Consider the following 21,232-nt stretch of genomic DNA (forward strand, 5'->3'; position numbering starts at 1 on the left):
AAGCAGCTTATTGGATATTTAAATTACTCTATTGTTGTGTTTATCTTGAATTTTATTTTTCCATAAATAAAAAGTATATCATGACAAACTATCCATAAAGTATGATTTCTATCAGAGTTCAATTAATAATTGATTCATTTTGACTGTATGGCAAAATGCTATCTGAAAAGCCTCTTGTAATCTGAGAGTGACAAAAATACCACAATTTTCGGCTGCTAGAGAGGTGGAAATCTCGAAGTGTGGTCTGTCAAAGTGGGAAATACACTGAAAAAGGTTAAGAACCACTGCATTAGAGCATTGAGTGCTCCACAAACCTGCACATCAAATGTGGCTTAGCCAAGTACCAGCGGCAATCAATACAAGTTAGTTGCAGAAAAGATGTAATTGGGAACAGCCATGATCTTGCGATGTGACAGTTATGATAAGTGCTCAAACTCCCGGGGTCTATGGTAGGAGACCTGGGAGTTTGAGTAGACATAATCATTCACTTAATTAACACGGTGAGAGAATAATTGTATATATCATTAAGAAGTATAAAATTGAAGGCAAATTAAATCAATAGGAACAGGCCCGTATTTTCTGGAGCGGCTGGGTGGCTGAGCTGGCTCAACTTTTTAGTTATTTACGGCGGCTAAGTACTACGAATTGCAGTCTAAGCTCATTCAGTTAGAATTTTTAACAACTAATTTACGAGCAACTAGCGCTCTATATTGTCTCCGTGGTGATCTTGTCAAATGGGTGATCTTGGGAGACTTTATTAACACTTGGAAACTGAACTTTATTGCTTATAGTGGAGGTGTGAAGTTGACCCTCAAACTTGCATTTTCCTTATCATATAAAACTTGTATCATTGCAAACTTGCTTCAAAAAGCCCTTTTGTTGAGAAATAGAGAGCTCTTAGCTATTTAGATGAATGTTGACTATAGCATAATGAACAAACAAAAAAATTAACTGCATTCTTCTCCAGGTAAGCCTTGTGGTGTAGTAACTAGGTGTTGTGGTTGATTCTGCCACTTAAATAAACAGGCTGATCATGAGCAACACAGCCTGATCATTTGTAATCAATCAATCAGTGACTCTCAAGATTTTATTTTAAGAGTAGATTTTGATGCTTACAATTGATTGCATTTATGCATACTTGGAGGATTGTTGATGCTTAAAATGTTCAGAGCTACTAGGTGCTGTCCCGAACCCTGTTGGGGGGCTTACACCGCCCCCAAATCCCAAGGTGTTCAAAACTAGTCGCCTAACTTTTGCAACCAGGGAATACAGGCTTGACTAGAAACAAAATTCACCCGCACATGTGTTATATTTGCTTAGCTATTCCTGAATATTAAACATTCTAAATTTTTTATGCATGTTCATTCTTTAGTCTGTAGTCTAGACTTGTCAATTGCTATTCAAAAACTTACAGTATGAGCAATATTTAAAACTAATGACTAGCAAAAACCTATCTCAACTAGCAATTAGCAATGGTTTAGAAGAAAATCAATAATTAGCAAACAGCTATATTAACTAGCGAATAGCTATATTAACTAGCAAATAGTAAACAGCCTACAAGGAAACTAAAGTCTAGCATAAAAATATCCTGACTAGCAAATAGCAGATATTCTAGATTAAATTTTAGAAATTGTCAAAAATGTCACTTGGCTACTACATTCCCAACAATATGTTATAAATTACTATAATTAATAAAACAGCAACAATTATACTATTTGGAATAAATTTTAGCAAGCTGACAGTAGCATGTTTCTGGTAGCTTTGTTGACAGCCATTTGAAGTTAGAGAAAGGTTTAGCTTCTACCATATTAAAAATAGATATACTATAGCAGGTGTCATAGGCTTTACTAGTTAATGGTGGCTATGTCTATGGCTTCCTTCCTAGAAGAAGGTATACTTGCAGTTTGTACTTGAGTGGTGAACTCATGTCTGTTGATCCATACAGTTCACAAAACCTAAAATATAGAGTGTTTATGTCAGTAAAAATATAAATGAAGACATTACGAGATACAGTGCACCCTCGAGATACGATGTTAATCCGTTCCAAGGCTGGCATCGTATGGCGAAAAAATCGTATGTCTTGGTATAGAAACCATTGTAATTATACAATGAAAAAAAGAAGGTAAAAATCGTCCAAAATTTTATAAAAATGCTGTACATATTGAAATTAGTAACAGAATACTATATTAACTTTAGTAACTATATGAGTAACTTATGAGTGTTTATGTCAGTAAAAATATAAATGAAGACATTACGAGATAGTAGCTAATACTCTGATTCACCGCTATCTCCTTTTAAGCATCTCAATTGTGAAGTGGACGGACACAGTCTAATGCTCCGAACTGTCTAATAAGTGACAGTCTAATGTGAAACACAGTTTACTATAAGACACAGTCTAAAATGTGACACATTCTAATATGTAGAGTAAACTGGTGTAGCCTGTGTTCTATTCTCATGGGCAGCTATAATGTGAGTCATACTCATTTTAATACTTCTGTTTTAGTAATTAGTAGAATTCTATGAGATTTTGGATATAGTAGAAATCCCTTCTAATTTTTTTAAACACTTACTGTTGTGTTTTGAGCTAAAAATCTTAAAATGGTTGCTTTACTGTCGTTAGTGTTGAGTTGACAGCATAAATCATTGACACTTTATAATGGTGAGACCAGCATCCTTAATGTAAGGGCTCAGCTTGTTTACGTGAGTATTAATATTTTTGGATTAGGTTTTGTCTTCTCTAATGACTAATCCAACAAAATGTTTCAAAACTACGATTTTTCTAAAACCGTCTGTTTTCCTAGCATATTTCTTAGTGTTCGGCTGAATAAACAGTGTGTAGAAAGCTAGCCTTAGTTTTAAAGAGAAGGCTGATGAAAGCCAAAAGTTCAAAGAGACAAAAAACTAGTTTAGCTAGAAAAGGTAAGGTATCTTTGATGTTATATTATTAATACATATATGTCTAAGGAGATTAGTTGTGTACAGGTAAGTATTTTTTTAAATGGGAAAATTAAATCAAAAGCAGATAAGGGGATTAGCTACAATGAAGTAAGTAGCTGTTGATAGTTCATCCAAAATAAAGTAAGTGTCTGTTTATGGGATCAGCTCAAAATAAGGTAAAGAACTACCTGTTAACAGTGTCACTCCAAAATAAGGTAAAGAGTGTAGTGTTGTGGTATAGTATTTGTATACATATAAAAAAGTTGTTGCCTCACCCCGGTTAAACCGTATAGGTGGTAGTTTCTGCTCTAACTCGGGTTTCCTACCAGAGGCCTGGGAGTTTGAGCATTCGCCTCAAGATCTTAGCTGTTCCCAGTAGGGCACTTTTCTGCAACTCACCTGAGTTGATTGCTGTTGGTATCTGGGCAAGCCACATTTTATGCGCCGGTGTTATTGCGCCCAGTGCCCCAATGACTACGGGGATTACAGTTGTTCTTACATCCCAGCATTTTTCAATCTCTTCTCCAAGAGGGAGATATTTCTCTACCTTTTCTTTTTCTTTGCTATCTATATTGTAGTCATTGGGTACTGCTATATCTATTATAGTAGCTCTCTTGTTCTCCTTGTCTACCACCACTATATCTGGTTGGTTTGCTAGGACATGCTTGTCAGTCCGGATGTAGAAGTCCCGGAGGATCTTAGCGCAATCATTTTCATTGACCTTAACAGGAGTTTCCCGGCCAGCGTTGTGGTTTATTAAGGCCATACTCATCACATAGACTTCTATACACAACACCTGCGACATGGTTATGCCACTCAGTGTATGCATTTCCTGCTAGCTGCTTGCATCCACTGATGATGTGATGGATGGTCTCAGGTGCATCTTTGCACAGTCTGCATCTAGGATCGTCTCTAGTGTGAAAGATTTTTGTTTGGAGTTGCCTTGTTGGGAGCACTTGCTCCTGGGCTGCCATGGTTAGCGACTCTGTATTGGCCGTTAGGTTTCCTTTGTTCAGCCACATATACATGTATGTCTGGTGAAGATCGCCAACCTTAGATATTTGTCGGTGGTAAGCACCATGAAGAGGTTTCATGTGCCAGTCAATTTCCTCCTCATCAGGGCAAAGGTCCATTGTAAGAGCGGCGATTGAAATTCAGCTAGCAACTTATTTGAAGTGGCCATAAAGGCTGCATAGGCTTTGATGCTTTGCTCTTCCTCCTTCACTGTCTGCTGTACACTTTTGAGTACCCTACCGCCATCTTATATATATATATATATATATATATATATATATATATATATATATATATATATATATATACATATATATATATATATACATATATATATATATATGTATATATATATATATAGTATGTCATCATAGTTGACCTTATTGTTAGCTCATTATCCATCCTATGCTATCCTATCTAATGCTAACAAAGCAGTCTAGAGTTGCACACCAAAGCGGCGAGTCAAATATTATATACACAAAAACACAACTTTATAATGGCGATGATAATCTAAGAGTATAGTTTTGACGTGGCAATGGCAAGCATTGTGCCAGTATTTAACGGCAAGGCAGAAGCCTTTGTTGAAAGACTGGGGAGTTATTTCATTATCTAGAAAACTGCAGATGACAAGAAGAAGCATATACTTATCATGGGTCAACAGGAAAGCCAGTATGAGACGCTGTCAGATCTTACGGCGTCGGATAAATCAATGGATAAGTCATTCGACCAGTTGAAATCTCTTGTGTCTCACTCTGGTGTGTCTACGAGCAAGATGATGGAGAGGGCAAAGTTCCGCGAAGTGAGAAGGGGTAACGAAGAGTCAATGAGTGACTTTGTTGTCAGGTTGAGAGCTCAGGCTAAATCATGTGAGTTTGCTGCAACCTTAGAAGAAAATCTTGTGGAACAATCCCGTATAGGAGTAAACAGCAGACCCATTAGAGACAGAATTGGAGCTATGCCAAATGAAAAATAGTCAGTCTTAAAGGAATTGATAATAGTGGCACACCAAGTGGAGATAGATGAGAAGATAGATAAAATGTCAACTAGCGAGCCAGAAACTGTTTCCACTGTGGGTGGTGCAAGGCACAGAGAACACAACCACAAGAACAAAGTGAAGGGTGATCCAGAAGTGTTTTCCAAAAGTATTTAGAGGGTGGGAAAACTAAAGGGGGACAGCACAAAATTTCATATTGACACTAGTGTAACTCCAGTGGCTCAACCAGTGCGTAGGCTACCGTTAGATATTCGTTCTATAGTGAAAGCAAAAATTGACGAGTTGTTAGCGAATGACATCATAGAGCTTGTTGGGGGTTGGTACATCATGGATGAGTCCTTTAGTTGCGGTTATGCAGAACAACGGCAATGTCAGGTAAACGGTTGACATGTGAAAGGCAAATGAAGCAATTATGCGTGAAAGGCACCCAATACCTGTTATTAAAGAAATCCTGGCTAATCTTGAAGGAAGTAAGGTTTTTCAAAGTTGGATCTCAAACAAGGGTTTCATCAAAAGGAGATAGAGGATGGGTCGAGGGAGATAACAACCTTTGTCTCACCCTTTGGTATCTACAGGTATAAAAGACTGACTATGGGGGTCAACGCTAGTCTAGAGCACTTTCAATATGTGATGCAGCAAGCCTTAGCAAGTCTTGAAGGAGTTCAAAACATGGCAGATGATATTCTGTTACATGCAAGTAGTCTACAAGAACACGACAAGAGATTAATGCTTTGTTGAAGAGGCTCAGTGGCGTAGGGCTAACACCAAATCGTAGCAAACGTAGGTTTAGGACATCTTCTACAAAATTCTTAGGCTATGTGGTGTCAGATAAAGGCGTGTCATCTGACCCAGACAAAATAAAGTCCATAATTGACTTCCAAGCATCTACTAATGCTACTGATTGTAGAAGCTTTATGGGACTAGTGAGTTTTGTTGGAAAATTCATACCAGACTTTGCTACAATATCTGAACCAATACGCCAACTCATGGTTAAAAGTGCTTGCTTTTCATGGGGCAGCGCACAAAATGCTGCGTTTTGTCAAATCAAAGAACTGATGTCTAATAGTGAAACTTTGGCCCACTTTGACCGTAAGTGTAGTAGCACTAGGCGTATTGCATCACCATTTGGTATAGGTGCTGTATATGTTCAGGTTCAAAATGGACATGATAGGGTTATAGCTTGTGGCCGCCAATCACTTTCTCCTACAGAGCAGAAGCACATGCAGACACAGCGAGCAGCCTTGGTTCTAGTATAGTCATGTGAACACTTCAGACTTTACCTTTTGGGCACAGGATTTCAGTGAGGAACAGATCATAAGCCACTAGAGTATATTTTCAACAATTCTAGTTCAAAGCCTGTACCTAGAATTGAGAGGTGATCATTGAAATTACAAGCTTTTCAGTTTAGGGTTACTTATAGACCAGGGTCAGGCAACATTGCTGACCCACTGTCTAGACTGGTAGCTACTGTTAGAGATGGCGCTTTATCTTGTACAGCAGCCAATTTTGGCGACCAATATGCCAAAGAAAGAGCAATGGCCTCAGTTCCTGTAGCTCTTAAGCGGGCTGAGGTTGTTCAGCACTCAAAAGAATGTCCTGAAATACAAGCTGTGGCTAAGGCTCTGACAGAAAACACACACAAGGCATGTGGCATAGCGTATCACTCTATAATCACATAGCTGTCTGAAGTGGATAATGCTTTGCTTAGGGGTAATGAAATAGTAATATCAGTAAGCCAGAGAGATCAGTTAGTCAGACTGGCTCTTGAAGGACATATGGGTTTGGTCAAAACAAAACAGCACTTGAGGTCAAAAGTATGGTGGCCAGGTATGGATAAGCAAGCTGAGCAACCTTGTAAGAGCTGCATAGATTGTATGACTGTCAGTCAGCCAACTGCTCTCCAACCACTAAGCATGAAACAGCTTCCAAGTAAGCCATGGTCTTTTCTTATTGCTGACCTTCTAGTCCCATTGCCAAATGGTCAGTCAGTTATTGTCCTAGTGGATTACTATAGTAGATATTGTGAGTGCTTTTCTATGATCAACAAAGACAGAAAGCATATTTGAATTTCTTGACACTGTGTTTACTAGATTTAACTATTGTGAAGCACTCAGAACAGATAATGGCCACAGGTTGTGTCAGAGGTGTTTCAGAGTTACCTGAATGATCACGACATTAGATGGGTGTCTACAGCGCCTTTGTGGCCTTCTACCAATGGTGAGGCCAAAAGATGTAACCAGACATTACTGAAAGCTCTCAAAATAGCTCATGAGAATGTTCAAGATTTAGGTAAAATAATCAAAAGGTTTTTACAAGCTTACAGGTCTACACCTCATAGCAGTACAGGGGTAGCTTCATTTACATTGCTGTGTGGTAGAGAAATGAGAACAAAACGTTTTGCACTAGGCGTTGAACATGATTCCGCTATTTATGACAAGGCAAAAGATAAGGAAGCTCTTTCTAAAATCATAAACAAAACATATGCTGATGACCGTAGACAAGCAAAAGATAGTGACATTGAAGTAGGAGATAAGTTATTGTTAGGAAAGAAAAGAAACGAAAGCTAGATGCAAACTATGGAAAAGAAAGCCATACAGTGATAGGGAAGCGAGGTTCGGACATAGTTTGTGAAAATAGTAGAGAAAAGACAGTGCGACGCAACTCCACCTTTGTAAAAGTCTTCCCTTTGAGCACAAGTGCTTCCGAACAAGAAGCATGTCAATCTAACACATCTGGCAACATCTGAGGGTCTGCTGGCATCGCTGTGGGTTCTACAGGAAGGTCAATGCCTCCACGACGATTTCTGTGATGTGTTTAACCTCCTGATAGCTATGGCAACTACGTGGTTCAAGCACTGGTTGGGAAAAGGAAATACTAGTCTATAGGGTCTAGGTGGTTTAACCACTTACTCTAATTTATCACATTTCCAAATTTTGAGCTTTACAGTAAATAATTGTTGTGCTTACATAATATTTACATTTTATTGTCTATAATATTTCTGATTGTCGCTAAATAGCTTAACTTATCAATCATTGTTAGTCTTTTACAACATTTTCTAAATTCAGTAAAATGAATAAGATATGTAGTGTTGTGGAATAGTGTTTGTTTATATAAACCGTACATCATCATAGGTGACCTTATTGTTAGCTCATTATCTATCCTATGCAATCCTATCTTATGGTGATAAAGCAGTCTAGAGTTGCACGCCAAAGTGGCACGTCTAATATTATATACACAAAAACACAGCTCTACACAGAGGTGCCTGTTGACAGTGTCACTCCAAAATAAGCCAAAACAGTACCTGTTGATAGTGTCACTCCAAAATGTGTCCCATTTTTCTTCATGCGCATTTCTGTAGCAGTTGAGTGGAGATCCTGTGCTTAGATAGCCAAAAAGGCCCTCAATGTTTGTGGTAATATACAAAGCCATGCTTTCATCTCTGCAATATGTTCATTTAACTTATACTAGCAGTATTTCTCTGACCATCTGATCTAAGTAATTGTAGTTGTATCCTCTGGCTATAGCTGCTGAGCGTATCATAACTGCTGCTACTGTAAAAAGAAACTTCCCATCCTACCAAGTACACAGTATGACTATTTCGACAGATGATACTGACAATTACTATACGCTTTGGTCTAGTGGTGAAAGGTGTTAAGTGAAGCTGTTTGTCTAGTAGCTACAGAGTTGTATACAATCGGTTTGATATCTTAAGAACATATATATGGCAACAGATAATAGCATATGGTTATGTATCAGGGTAATTTCAGGTGATCATGTCAACACAAGAACTTATGACTATATATAAGAGTAAGTTCAGGTGTTCATATCAAAATATAAATGCTGGGCAATGTATCAAGATAAGCTAAAGTGCTCATAATAAGATATGAATGCTGGGCTATGTATTAAAGCAGTTTAGATGCTTATACAATCAAACGTGGATAACTCAAACTTCCCGGGACCGAGTGAAAGTTTTCGAGTCATCAGAGCGCTCAAGTTATCAGAGCACTGTCATAAGTCCATGTATTTATTAGTAGATACATTTACATAAACAAACTATAATACAAATCAAAAGCATGAATTGCTTGTTTCAAGTTAAATGCTTCTAATGTAAAGTTTAAAATTTTTTATCAGAAAGTATAGAGATTTTTCTATCACTTGCAATTTGTTTGTTGTTTTATGTGATGTGACTGCCAAAACATTTTCAGATTAAAATTGGTAAAACTTTATTGCTGTTGAAATGCTTCGAAGAAAATACATCTTTTTCTTTTGAGTGTTTTAACCAAGATCAATTTTGCCGATTTTTCTTGAAGTTTATGCGAAGGTCTACCTCGCTTTTCCTAACCTTCGTAGGACTATCGCTAAGCGGATGTTTAGTAAAAATCAAATTTCACCAAACCTTTAGAAAAGTCATTGACCAAAGTATTTTGCCGATGATGGTAATAACGACGCCTATGAACTACTAAAAGTTGGGGTTTATCTCTACGGCTTGGAATAAAGTGATATTCTAAAGCGATAACAACCGTCTCGATAGCCTTTGGGCAAAAAACTGTTCGAGTTAACGAAGTTGAGGTCGAGTTATTTGAAGCAATTTATCATTGCATGGGAATGGACCAAACAAAACCGTTCGAGTTAACCATGTGTTCGAGCTATCTGAGGGCGAGTTATCCATGTTTGACTGTTTTAAGGTTTAAATGCTGGCTGTGTACCAGGGTAAGTTTGGTAACATGTATGATCTCTCAAATATATGCAAATAACGTTTTTCAATTTCTAACTTGATACTCTGTAAGCATTTCTTATGTGTCATTAAATAATTGCCATTAAATGAATGCTCCCCTATCAGTATCATGATATTAAGAATACTTTTCCCTCACTTCCAGAATATTAAGAGTTCTCATCCCTCAATATCAGGATATTAATAATGTTCACCTATCAGTATCAGGATATTTAGAATACTCACCCCTCACTATCAGAATATTAAGATTTTTCATCTCTCAGTATCAGGATATTAAGAAAGCTCACCTATTAAAATCAGGATATTAAGAATACTCACCCCTCACTATCAGGATATTAGGAATTCTCACCTATTAGTATCAGGATATTTAGAATACTCACCTTTCGGTATCAGGATATTAAGAATACTCACCCCTCACTATCAGAATATTAAGAGTTCTCATCCCTCAGTATCAAGATATTAATAATGTTCACCTATCAGTATCAGGATATTAATAATGCTCACCTCTCAGTATCAGTATATTAACAATGCTCACCTCTCAGTATCAGGATATTTAGAATTCTTGCTATTTCGTATCAGAATATTAAGAATACTCAACTATTAGTATCAGAATATTAAAAATTCTCCCTCTTCAGTATCAGAATACTAAGAATTCTCACCTAGCAGTATCAGAATATTAAAAATTCTCACCTATTAGTATCAGGATATTTAGAATTTTCACTCTTCAGTATCAGAATATTAAGAATTCTCATCTTTCAGTATCAGGATATTAAAAATGCTCACTTATTAGTTTCAGAGTATTAATAATGCTCACCTATCAGTAACAGGATATTAAGATTGCTCACCTCTCAGTATCAGGATATTAGTTTCAGGATATTAAGAATGCTCTTCAGGATATTTAGAATGCTTACCTATTAATATCAGGATATTAAGAATGCTCACCTCTCAGTATCAGGATAAGGTATCTGTAAGCCCTCTTCTGTATACCTAGCATCTACACATCTATCTCTATCGTGCCAGTAGCTATATATAGGCTCCTCCCTCACAAGCTGTAACAAATGACTTTTATCTAGCTTGCACTTACGAATGAGATCTTTTATTATTATGACTATTATGGATACAACTTCTCTCAACTACAAACACGAAGACCTTTGGGCCATTTGAAAAAGTTTGAATTTGTCAAAGTTTCTTATCATCATCATAATTTTTTAAAGTCAATGTTATGATAAAGAGAGTTTAGATGAGGTATAGTTAAAAATATATATCCGATCTCAGAATATAGTTTCTGCATCACCGAACAAAGCTTCATTGAGCATATTTCTATAAATTTTTCATACAGTGTAAGACAACTCTTACAAGATAGCACAGATACCCTTTAATGTAAGTTTGTTTTCCATTTTAGGATCATCGCACTTTTCCTGTTTGCACAAATGATAACACAATTAAACCTGTTAAAACCGCAAATATTTTTAAACCGACTTCCAAAACTGCTTTAAATGTCAAAAACTTGTATTATTTAAGCTACTCACTAAGTGTATATGCGATTTTAGTAAAATAAAAGTGCATTTTATGTCTAAAAAATACTTTTCCATGAATTGCTGCAAGAATGCTTCATTATTGAAGTCGGTGGCACATTAACAGCACATTTTGCTAAGTGTAATTCAATAGGACGATTATATAACTTGGACATGTGTATATGCAAGTTATATAATGGTGTTGGCATCTGGTAGTTATAAACTTATATATCTGGTAGTTAGGTTCAACTTACAACCAGAGAATGACAAATATTACTAAAACTCAAATAAACTACCTAATAAATATTTTGATTCAATAAAACAATTTAGATATAGTTTTTTTTCCAAGTTATACCATGAATAGTAAAAATAAGCAAGGTTATAGTCAACCATAAAAACCTTTACATACCGCTGTTAAAAATGATGTGAGATCCGGAGCTTTAGGATGGTCTATGACTTCAAGCCACAAGCTATGCATGTAAATAGCAATAACTCCTCCTGGTTTAAGAATTCGGTCTACCTGCACAAAAATATATCTGTTGATAGGTAATTCCATCATGTCAGTAGCTTTTGGTATAAGTAGTAACTTTGAGAACAGGTCTTAACAAACTCTTGTGATATTGTAATGGCAGGCAATAGCCAGGCCCAGGGCCAAGGGAAGCCAGCAACCACAGCCGGAGAGGCTGAGCCGTAAAGGCCGGCTCAGACCCTCTGAACCGATAGATTCGCAAATAGGCCTCGCAAGGTTGAGCCAACGAGAAATCGAGCTGGCATTCGAGCCAGCTGAAAATACAGCCGGTAGGCCACTGAGCTGGCAGAAAAGAGGACCGATTTGTGACCGACCCGGCAGATGAAGGACTACCCTGTTACCGAGGCGGTCTTTTTTGAGGAGGCCAGAGCCATTTGCACTGCCTTCTTTTAAGAAGATGCAAGATACAGTGCAAACTGCATCTTGCACTGTATCTTGCATCTTTCCAAATCCAAACTCCAAATTCAAGATGCATTTTAGAATATGCATCTTGGAAATAATACGTAGTGAATTTTACTTTGAGTTAATACAGTTTACCTGCATCAAATGAGCATGACTCATTTGATGCAGTTAATTTGTATGCACACTTATGACTATGTATATATTATGACATATTAACTATATATACATATATGTATATATTATATATACATATATGTATATTTTTTTATGAAAAATATATATTTTTTATGAAAAATATATATTTGCTTTAAATGCTCAAAGTGGTATGGTTCCTTGTCAGGCAGTAAAGGGATATAGCGGTTTCTGTTACAACTTTTATTTCAACAGCAGTAAACGGAAACAACTGATGGAGTAGGCATATAAAAATACAAATTTACATATCATCTGGTTCATCAATTTGTCTCAGAATTCATGTCTAATTGTTTGGTTTTATTTTATTAAACTCTTGGCAGCATTGGCAGCATGAGGTCTATGACAACATCCCGCCTCACCTGACCTTTTCTGATTAATCGCCTCAGTTGATCTGACCTGTTCTGGTTATCCAACTCAACTGACTACATATGATTTGTCTAGCCTAACTGTTTTAGCTAGCAACGACTAGCAAAATATTGAATATTGAATTTGGGATCAACACGGATGCTTCAATAATTGAAGTGTACATGGCAATCAAACTTGTTATATTAACAAATATTATGTAATGAAAATACTATTGTGCCATAAGTCATTTGTCTTTTAATAAAATTATTTTTTTGCATGACGTATTTAAAAGAAGAGAGAAGACCCAAGAAGACAAGGTCACATCTAAAGACACTATATGTTAATTTTAGCAGCATACAGCAACAAAAGTGTTAGGAAAATAGTCAGCGATCGACGGACAAAAACCCACACAGTGGTTGATAATTAGTTTGGCTTTTTCTCGTATGCTAGAAACTATACATTCTTTCTATATGTATATAAGACCAAAAAAAGAAGTTATCTGTCAAAATAAATGAATTTGTATTAAGCTCTTTTATATTGCTATACTGCAGTCTAATGTTCTGAACAGCCTAGTAAGCAACACTGCCTAATGTGAGACACTGTATAATATGTGGCGCACTCTTATATGTGACACAGTCCAATATGATACACAGTCTAATATGTGAACACAGTTTAATGTGTGACACAGTTTAATATGTGACACAGTCTAATATGTGACACAGTTTAATATGATACACAGTCTAATATGTGACACAGTTTAATATGATACACAGTCTAATATGTGACACAGTTTAATGTGTGACAAAGTGTAATATGTGGCTCATTCTTATGTGCAATACCAGCTAATATGCGTTTCGGTCCAAAGTATAACACAGTTTAATGTGTGACACAACTTAATGTGTCACACAGTTTTATATGTGGCACAGACTAATGTGTGATACCATCTGATATATGGTATTGTTTAATGTGCTATGTAATCTAATATATTATACAGTTTAATGTCAGGTTTCCAAATACAGATAAGTGACCATGAACTTCATCTCAGACAACAAAATCTCCTCTAGAAACAACTACTTTCTCTCAAACCAAGTATTTCTGCAGCACATCTCAATGATGTAGTATAAAAAGTTTACATTAGAAATTTGTGTATCAATTAGTGATTGAACTGAAATGTGTCATACTGACATTTAAACAGACATAACAAGCATACTCATCTTACTTCCTTATAAAATGTTGGCCAGTCAAACCAGTGCAGAGCCATACCAACAGTTACCAGGTCAACTGAGACAGCATCTAAGGGTAAATCCTCCGCTGTTGACACTCTGCAAGATTTGGTTGAGAAAGACAACTAAAGCATCAACATAAGATCAGCTTTAAAAAACCTTAATGGTCAGATGTCAAGCCTGGGGATTAATCTAATTAATATGAATATATGTGCAAAATAGTATGCTGCTTTAGTGAGGCAACTGTAGCAGCGACAACACATAAGGACAAGTGTATCAGTTGGAAATTATGATAACTTATGACACCTGAGAATTAAAGGGTTAACTTTAATCTCATATACTTAATCAAACAGTAAGTAAGTAAGTCAGTAAGTAAGTAAGTAAGTAACTACTGAACTCTCACTTTGACTTGGCCCATAAGCATGTATTAGAAACATAAAAGATATGCTAAGGTCAGTGTTAAATAGTGCTAATCAGGGGTCAATATACACTTTGTAGCCATGATATAATGGGTCAGCCCTACAAATGACCATACTTGAACTGGATGTTGTCTAATGTGTTGTTTGCGATAGCCTGCTGTATTTGCTCCTTACTCACATCCAGACCAATCACAGACTCAAAAAACTTTGCCAGACCCTTGGTTGACTGCCCTGATCCACAACCAATATCTGCCGCCAAAGAAAGTCTGTCAGCTTTGGATGTCAAACCCTGTACCAAGAACATAACAGCTTTCTATGCAAAAGTAATCTTATGCACAGCACAGCTAGTTTACTCAAAGAAAACATCATCTTTGCGCGTCTCTTAGGAGTACAGACATAAAGATGGATTATCAGACCTTTTATGTAAAACATGATTTCTAAACAAACTGAACAGTAACAAACGGTTTATCAATAGTAAGGCCTTAAAAAGCACATTCATATCAAGCTTTGTTATCCATAATGCCTAACCTTTCTAGAACATTCCTTACAGACATAAAATTTTTGCAAGACATGTTGCAATATTTTAAACTGACTTTGCATCTTTTTTGACAAATACTATAAGTATTTGTATGAGTAGAATAGTTCTACTTATAATTTGTCCTGTCATGTGACCTGTTAATGACCTTTACCGTATTATCATCGGAGATCAGATGTCTTGGCTGGACAAAAACAGATCACCATGATGAGAGTTGAGCTAGCACAAAAGTCTATAAAACTACTGCTGACTGTAGTCAATGTCAGTAGGTTAATGAATAACTAAGTGACCTAAGTCCATTTTGAAGAGCTGCACAACAAGTGCATACAAAGAAGTTTCTCACATTTATGCCTCTTAAAGTATAGCACTGATATGTTTATCAAGATTTCCAGCAACTGTCTTGTTAATATATACCATCACGTATACAAGGGAAGGCAAACAATACTATATATTTTCATTAAATTTTAAGAGATTCTCAATTGAGATTCAATCACCTCATGTGTAGCTATCTATGACAGAATCCATAGGCCCACACGGTTACAGTCGATATCTATTATTTCACTAAATTTGACAAATCTTATCTATCTAAGGTCACCTTTACAACTCTCTACAGGCAGGGAATATGCCTCAGGATTTTGCTCAAGTTACCTGCGTTAGCATGGCAGGCATGATAGTGTTTACTTTGTGCTGCCTGTCAACTGCTAAAATTTGATTACCAGCTCAGGTAAAATAATTAGTCCAAGAATGCTGATGTCAAGCTTTGGGCCGTGTAAACTAGAGATTCCATTTAAATTTTTTTCACATTATATGCTTCTTTCTGTAGATGGAAGATTCTGTCTTGGTTGAAAGACATGCTTATGGAAGGATGTTTGTTGATTATGTCAGTTAACACAGATGTGTATATGGAGGAATGTTTACTCGATTATGTTTGCATACACAGGCTTGCATATGGAACAATGTTCACTCGATTGTGTGTGCATACACAGACACGTATATGGAGAGATGTTCACTTGATTATGTCTCCATACACAGGCATGTATATGGAGAGATGTTCACTTGATTGTGTCTGCATACACAGACTTACTTGTGCATCCTGTCGGTGCACAAAAATGTGCAATATGGAGAAATGCTTTCTAGCAAACACCATGAACTGTAGCAAGTTTGAAGGTGTTGCAAAGGACAATGTAGTGGCTGCAGCAACACCAGGCTCCTTCCTCCTTTTCTGCTCTTCCTGCTTCCTCATAACTTCTATAGCACTTTCCCTTCCCCTACTGGTTCCTTCCTTTCTCTTCAACTTTTTTCTCCATTTGTATACTTTTTATTCCCCTTCCCCTTACTTACTGCCTCCCCTCTCCATTCTTTCTCCTTTAGAAGAGTTTGAATGTTTGAGTTACACGCAAGCAATACTTATGTTTAGCTGATAGCAAATTTTGTAAGTTATTGCGGGCTTTCCCGCTCAGCAAAGACTACCAAGTCCATTTGTGCAATGTCATTCAAGTCTAGGGTAGCTCAATTACAAGCAGCGCAGCCCTGTGGAGTGCTGACCTTTGACCTAAATTAGCGACTACTGTATTGAGCGCTAATGATATGAGTTTTAACCTACTGTCATAAGCAAGTGACAAAATATCCAGACAGACAGATGTACATGTATCTCTTATAACCTATAATATACACTCAGGTGAACCAGAACAATCAAAGTGTTAGCATTATTAATATTATCACCGCAATGTTCTGACTCCTAACTCTTTGATTCCTTTAGTAGTGTTCAAAGCAAATCTTTACAGTTATTTTTTTAATTCAATTATGATAACAGGCAATCCTAATATCAATACTATGAGGAAACAAAGATTTGTAAAATTGTGAATTTACAATGTAGGAAAAGAACAACCAGTCGTATCTAGCAGTTTATATGACCAGTAATTGTATGAATTTCCTTATCTCGACTGCATCTTCTAGTGAGGCCCGGGGTCAATTTTCATCCGGCCCGCAGCCTCTGTCATAAAATCAATAACGTCTGGCCAGCCTGTAGAATTAACCCTTTGAACCCTAACGGTCGATTTGCCAGCATTGCGTAGGGTGTGTCGAAATCCCTACTGGCCGGAATTCTGGCATTCACATGGCTTTGCTTACAAAAGCAGTTTCTAAGCAACAGCGTAAACCAATCAGATTAATTCTTGCACAGGATGTTTGACCAGAAATGTCTCATCCATTTGTAACAGTTTTCAAATATCTTTACTTCCTTCGATTTAATAACAAATTTTATTAGAACCGTATCGCGAAAAATAGATTCGACTCGTTTGTTAATAGGTCATAAAGGATTGTGATGCAAATAAAGAATTTTAGGATACTAACTATAATTTTCCAATATAGTTTTGGCCCGAATAATGGTGACGCACTGTTTTTTTCTGTTTGATGGCATTTGATGTGGGTGGTTCGACTTTTTTTACGAATGTTTTACCACATATCATTGTATTATGAGCATGTGTAGCTATATTTGATAAAAGTTTAAAGACTTTGGTTTAAAGTTTAAAGATCATTGGACAGATTGCTTAGGGTTACTGACACCAATGATATAAACCTCCACAGTGGAGGTTATATATCATTGCTGACACGCACTGAAAAAAAAACACTAAGGTTCAAAGGGTTGCCAAATTGGGCAGAAGCACTGTTACCTGCGTATTAAACATTTAAAAATCCAATCAACATATATATATAGTTACTGTCATATTTTAAATGAGCCCTGCACTTGTTGATAAGCCTATTGTTCATTTTTCTGTAATTGTGTTTAAAAATTCTATAAATATTAAACTGCCATGGTGAGATATTCTTTTGTTTCAAATGTAATTTGTACCCAAGAGTGCAATTACTTCTGTTCAACTGTTAGTAAAAAATTTAGTGTTAAAAATTTGAAGTTAAGTGATTATTAAATTTCAATTATAATGTCAATTCAATTTTGATATGCATGTTTCAAACAAACCAGACACATGCTTAAGATAGATGAAATTAAAATTTAAAAAAGCAAATATGAAACACAGATTGGCTCGGTAAAATTTATTTAAATTAATTGCTGTTATATGTAAAAAATGGCCGCCAAGGTTGGCCCCCTAAATTTTTAACACACCAAATCTGGCCCACTTTGCAAAAGTTTGGACACCCCTGTTCTAGAACTTACCTCAGGCTTGCGAGCAACCGGAGAAGACCAAACATACTCCATTATTCTAACAAACAGTTCTTCCCCGAATACAGGTCTGTATTTCTTGTATGCTTCAGCATGTTCTTTACTATCAAACCTCCTTATGGACATGCTGCCGATGCGGCCTGACAAGATAGTAGAGTGGTAAAGGGTCAGCTCCTAGTAATACAAGGCGTAAAGGTCAATGACTTCAGGAGCAATTGTCTATTTTCATAAGGTCGAAGGTTAAAAGTGGGAGTCAATTGGGCAAGCGAGAGGCAGAGAGTTAAAAAGATGCTTTGGTTTTATCTGTGGAGAACAGAGTTTTAAAGTATCAAATTAAAACTGACTCTTTGTAAAAGACAGATAATACATGAGAGTCAGCAAGTTCTGAACTCTGTAAAACCAACGAATCGATCAAATTGAAAACATATAAGGTAGCCTTTAGGTAATTTTTCTTAGTCTATAGCTCATAATCTTGTCAGAGTTTTCCTCCATCTTTATTGCATCTTTGAGTAATCACTTGACATACCTAGAACTGTACTCATGTACACAGGTCAAGTTTAGAGCTCATTTTCTACAATATTTGTAGGAAATCTCACAAAGTCCATGCAACTATCATGGTACCCTTAGATTCATGTGACCTCTGACCTTAATGAGATAGCCATTTACACATACTCTCCGAATGCAGATAGTCCATCAACTTTCAGCAAATTGTTCCTGCCCATGAGACCTACATGTATGTAAACTCAATCATAAATAAACATAGCCTTTGGTCTCATATTTCGCCAATGCATTGGTGCAAAAGATGCAGAACAGATAAACAGTTTTCTCTCATACAGGTTCGGACAAAAATATGATGAACAGCAATTAATTCTAGTCTTGTTCTGCAAAATGACAAAATGTACCATGTCTGCTTATTTTATAATGAATTGTAAACAATAGAAAATAATATTCTAAACTTTTGCTTTGCGGCTGATTAAAAAACAAGAAGTTTTTTGAGATCTATAAAACCACTCATGAAACTGGTATTCAAATTTATGAAAAACTTTGGAGATTAATGTTGAAGGAAACAGATTGTCAATTTTCTTACCAACTATAGCCTGAGAGTTGTACTTATAACTTCAACCGTCTGAGTAAAAGAGACAATTCATTGGTCTCTGTTGAAGATCAATTTAATTAGGTCAACACAGTTGTAAACCAATAATATGTGTACTCCGCTGTGTTATAAATTATACCATTATCTTGTTAATTGACAGAACATAACAAGTGCTGGCTGGTAGTGTCATAAATCACCTGTCATTTGTTTTCACAAGAGATTATACACAATATGTCTACTTGATGGAATATATAATTTAGTAAGTTTTAATTATACCAGTGACCTGACAGTCCAACGGGGCCGTGAGAGATCATCATGTGCACAGCGAGTGAGTATCTGCACATTTGTTCTGAAGTTGTGGGTTCGAATCCTGTACAGTGTAATCTTTTTCCAACCTTCAACTATGGTTTTGGACAGACAAATGAGCAAATATATGGGTCTTATTATAGTAAAGATCAGTAACTTGAAAACAGAAAACAAAAAACTTGAAAAAATTCTGTTGTTTTGTACTCACTAGTTGGTGTAGTTCAAACCCCTGATTATCCCTAAAGATTTAGTAATCATTGCAAACAATTGTTCTGTTGAGTCATATAACAGCTCTTCTGACATGCTGCATTTAGTCCACCGAGTGTTGTCTCTTCAGATATCGATTAGCACAAAGCTCCCAATACATTGGATATTATTGTAGAAGATAAAACATATAGGATATGTAAACAAATAGGCATACAGAGACAGTAGTGATGCGGCGTACATAATAACCCAAAAAGACACGGAGCTGGACTTGAACCTGTACCCAGAACACCAACATCACCTGACTACTAGATTTTGTTAGTATGATTTATTGTTTATTGCGTACAATTTAGTCTGACCAAGAAAGTAATTGGAAAGGCATCATGTGATTTGAGGTCTGCGTATGTTGATATAAACTCACCATATAAGAGAACCTGTAATGCTTGTCTTACCACAGGAATGACTTGGCCGACCTTCCAACTTACAATTAGACTGCAAAAGGTATGTTAGAAGATGCAGGAACTGATATACTGTAAGGAGAGTGTAGATGCTCAATGAAAACATTTGCAGCTGATTAGGAAAGACTTATGATTAAAATTCAAGATGTATAAAACATTCCTTTTTATCAACTTTGTCTCTGCAAACTTGAGTGAGCTTGTACTTGTATAGCTTAACAAAATCATTTATAAGTAGCTTTTATACCCAACCTCAACAAATGTACTACTAGATGACTGCCCTGCTCATTAAAAATAGGTAATGGTAAATAATCATTTATAAGTAGCTTTTATACCCAACCTTAACAAATGTACTACTAGATGAATGCCGGGCTCATTAAAAATAGGTAATGGTAAATAATCATTTATAAGTAGCTTTTACACCCAACCTCAACAAATGTACTACTAGATGAATGCCGGGGCTCATTAAAAATAGGTAATGGTAAATAATCATTTATAAGTAGCTTTTATACCCAACCTCAACAAATGTACTACTAGATGAATGCCCGGCTCATTAAAAATAGGTAATGGTAAATAATCATTTATAAGTAGCTTTTACACCCAACCTCAACAAATGTACTACTAGATGAATGCCCGGCTCATTAAGAATAGGTAATCGTAAAAAATCATTTATAAGTAGCTATAAAACTTAATACCAATATACAGTCAAACATGGATAACTCGTCCACGGATAGCTCGAACACATGGTTAATTCGAACATTTCCTTTGGTCCGTTCCCACGTAATGATAAATTGCTATAGATAACTCGAACTCAACACTGTTAATTCGAACTGTTTTTTTGCCCAACGGCTACCGAAACGGTTGTTATCGCTTTAGAAAATCACTTTATTCAAAGCCATAGAGGTAAACTTCATCTTTTCGTAATTCATAAGCGTCGTTATTACCACCATCGGCAAAATATTCTTGTCAACGACTTTTCTAAAAGTTTGGTGAAATTTGATTTATATTGCGATACGATGAATAGCACGGGCTAGCCGGGGCACGCGTGCAAGGATTTTCGCCACGCACATACAAAACAAAATTCGCATGTTGTTTTTGTTTTGTATGTGCGTGGCGAAAATCCTTGAGTGCGTGGCGTAACCCAGCTAGCCCGTGATGAA

At 36.4% G+C, this 21,232-nt stretch overlaps 1 protein-coding gene across 1 annotated transcript; it reads right to left on the reverse strand.

Annotated features, from left to right (window-relative positions):
- Window positions 1-1,423: 1,423 nt before the first annotated feature.
- Window positions 1,424-18,141, reverse strand: LOC137395262 (putative methyltransferase DDB_G0268948). Its single transcript, XM_068082126.1, has 7 exons — window positions 18,009-18,141; window positions 14,418-14,590; window positions 13,879-13,981; window positions 11,601-11,711; window positions 10,620-10,726; window positions 8,247-8,384; window positions 1,424-1,955 (listed from the first exon to the last, which is right to left on the reverse strand). The coding sequence occupies exons 1-7, from the start codon at window positions 18,138-18,140 to the stop codon at window positions 1,868-1,870; spliced, it is 852 nt and encodes a 283-aa protein (XP_067938227.1). The 5' UTR covers window position 18,141; the 3' UTR covers window positions 1,424-1,867.
- Between the last annotated feature and the right edge of the window lie 3,091 nt (window positions 18,142-21,232).

The sequence above is a fragment of the Watersipora subatra genome, chromosome 4 (genome assembly GCF_963576615.1).
Source record: "Watersipora subatra chromosome 4, tzWatSuba1.1, whole genome shotgun sequence".
Lineage (NCBI taxonomy): Eukaryota > Metazoa > Bryozoa > Gymnolaemata > Cheilostomatida > Watersiporidae > Watersipora > Watersipora subatra.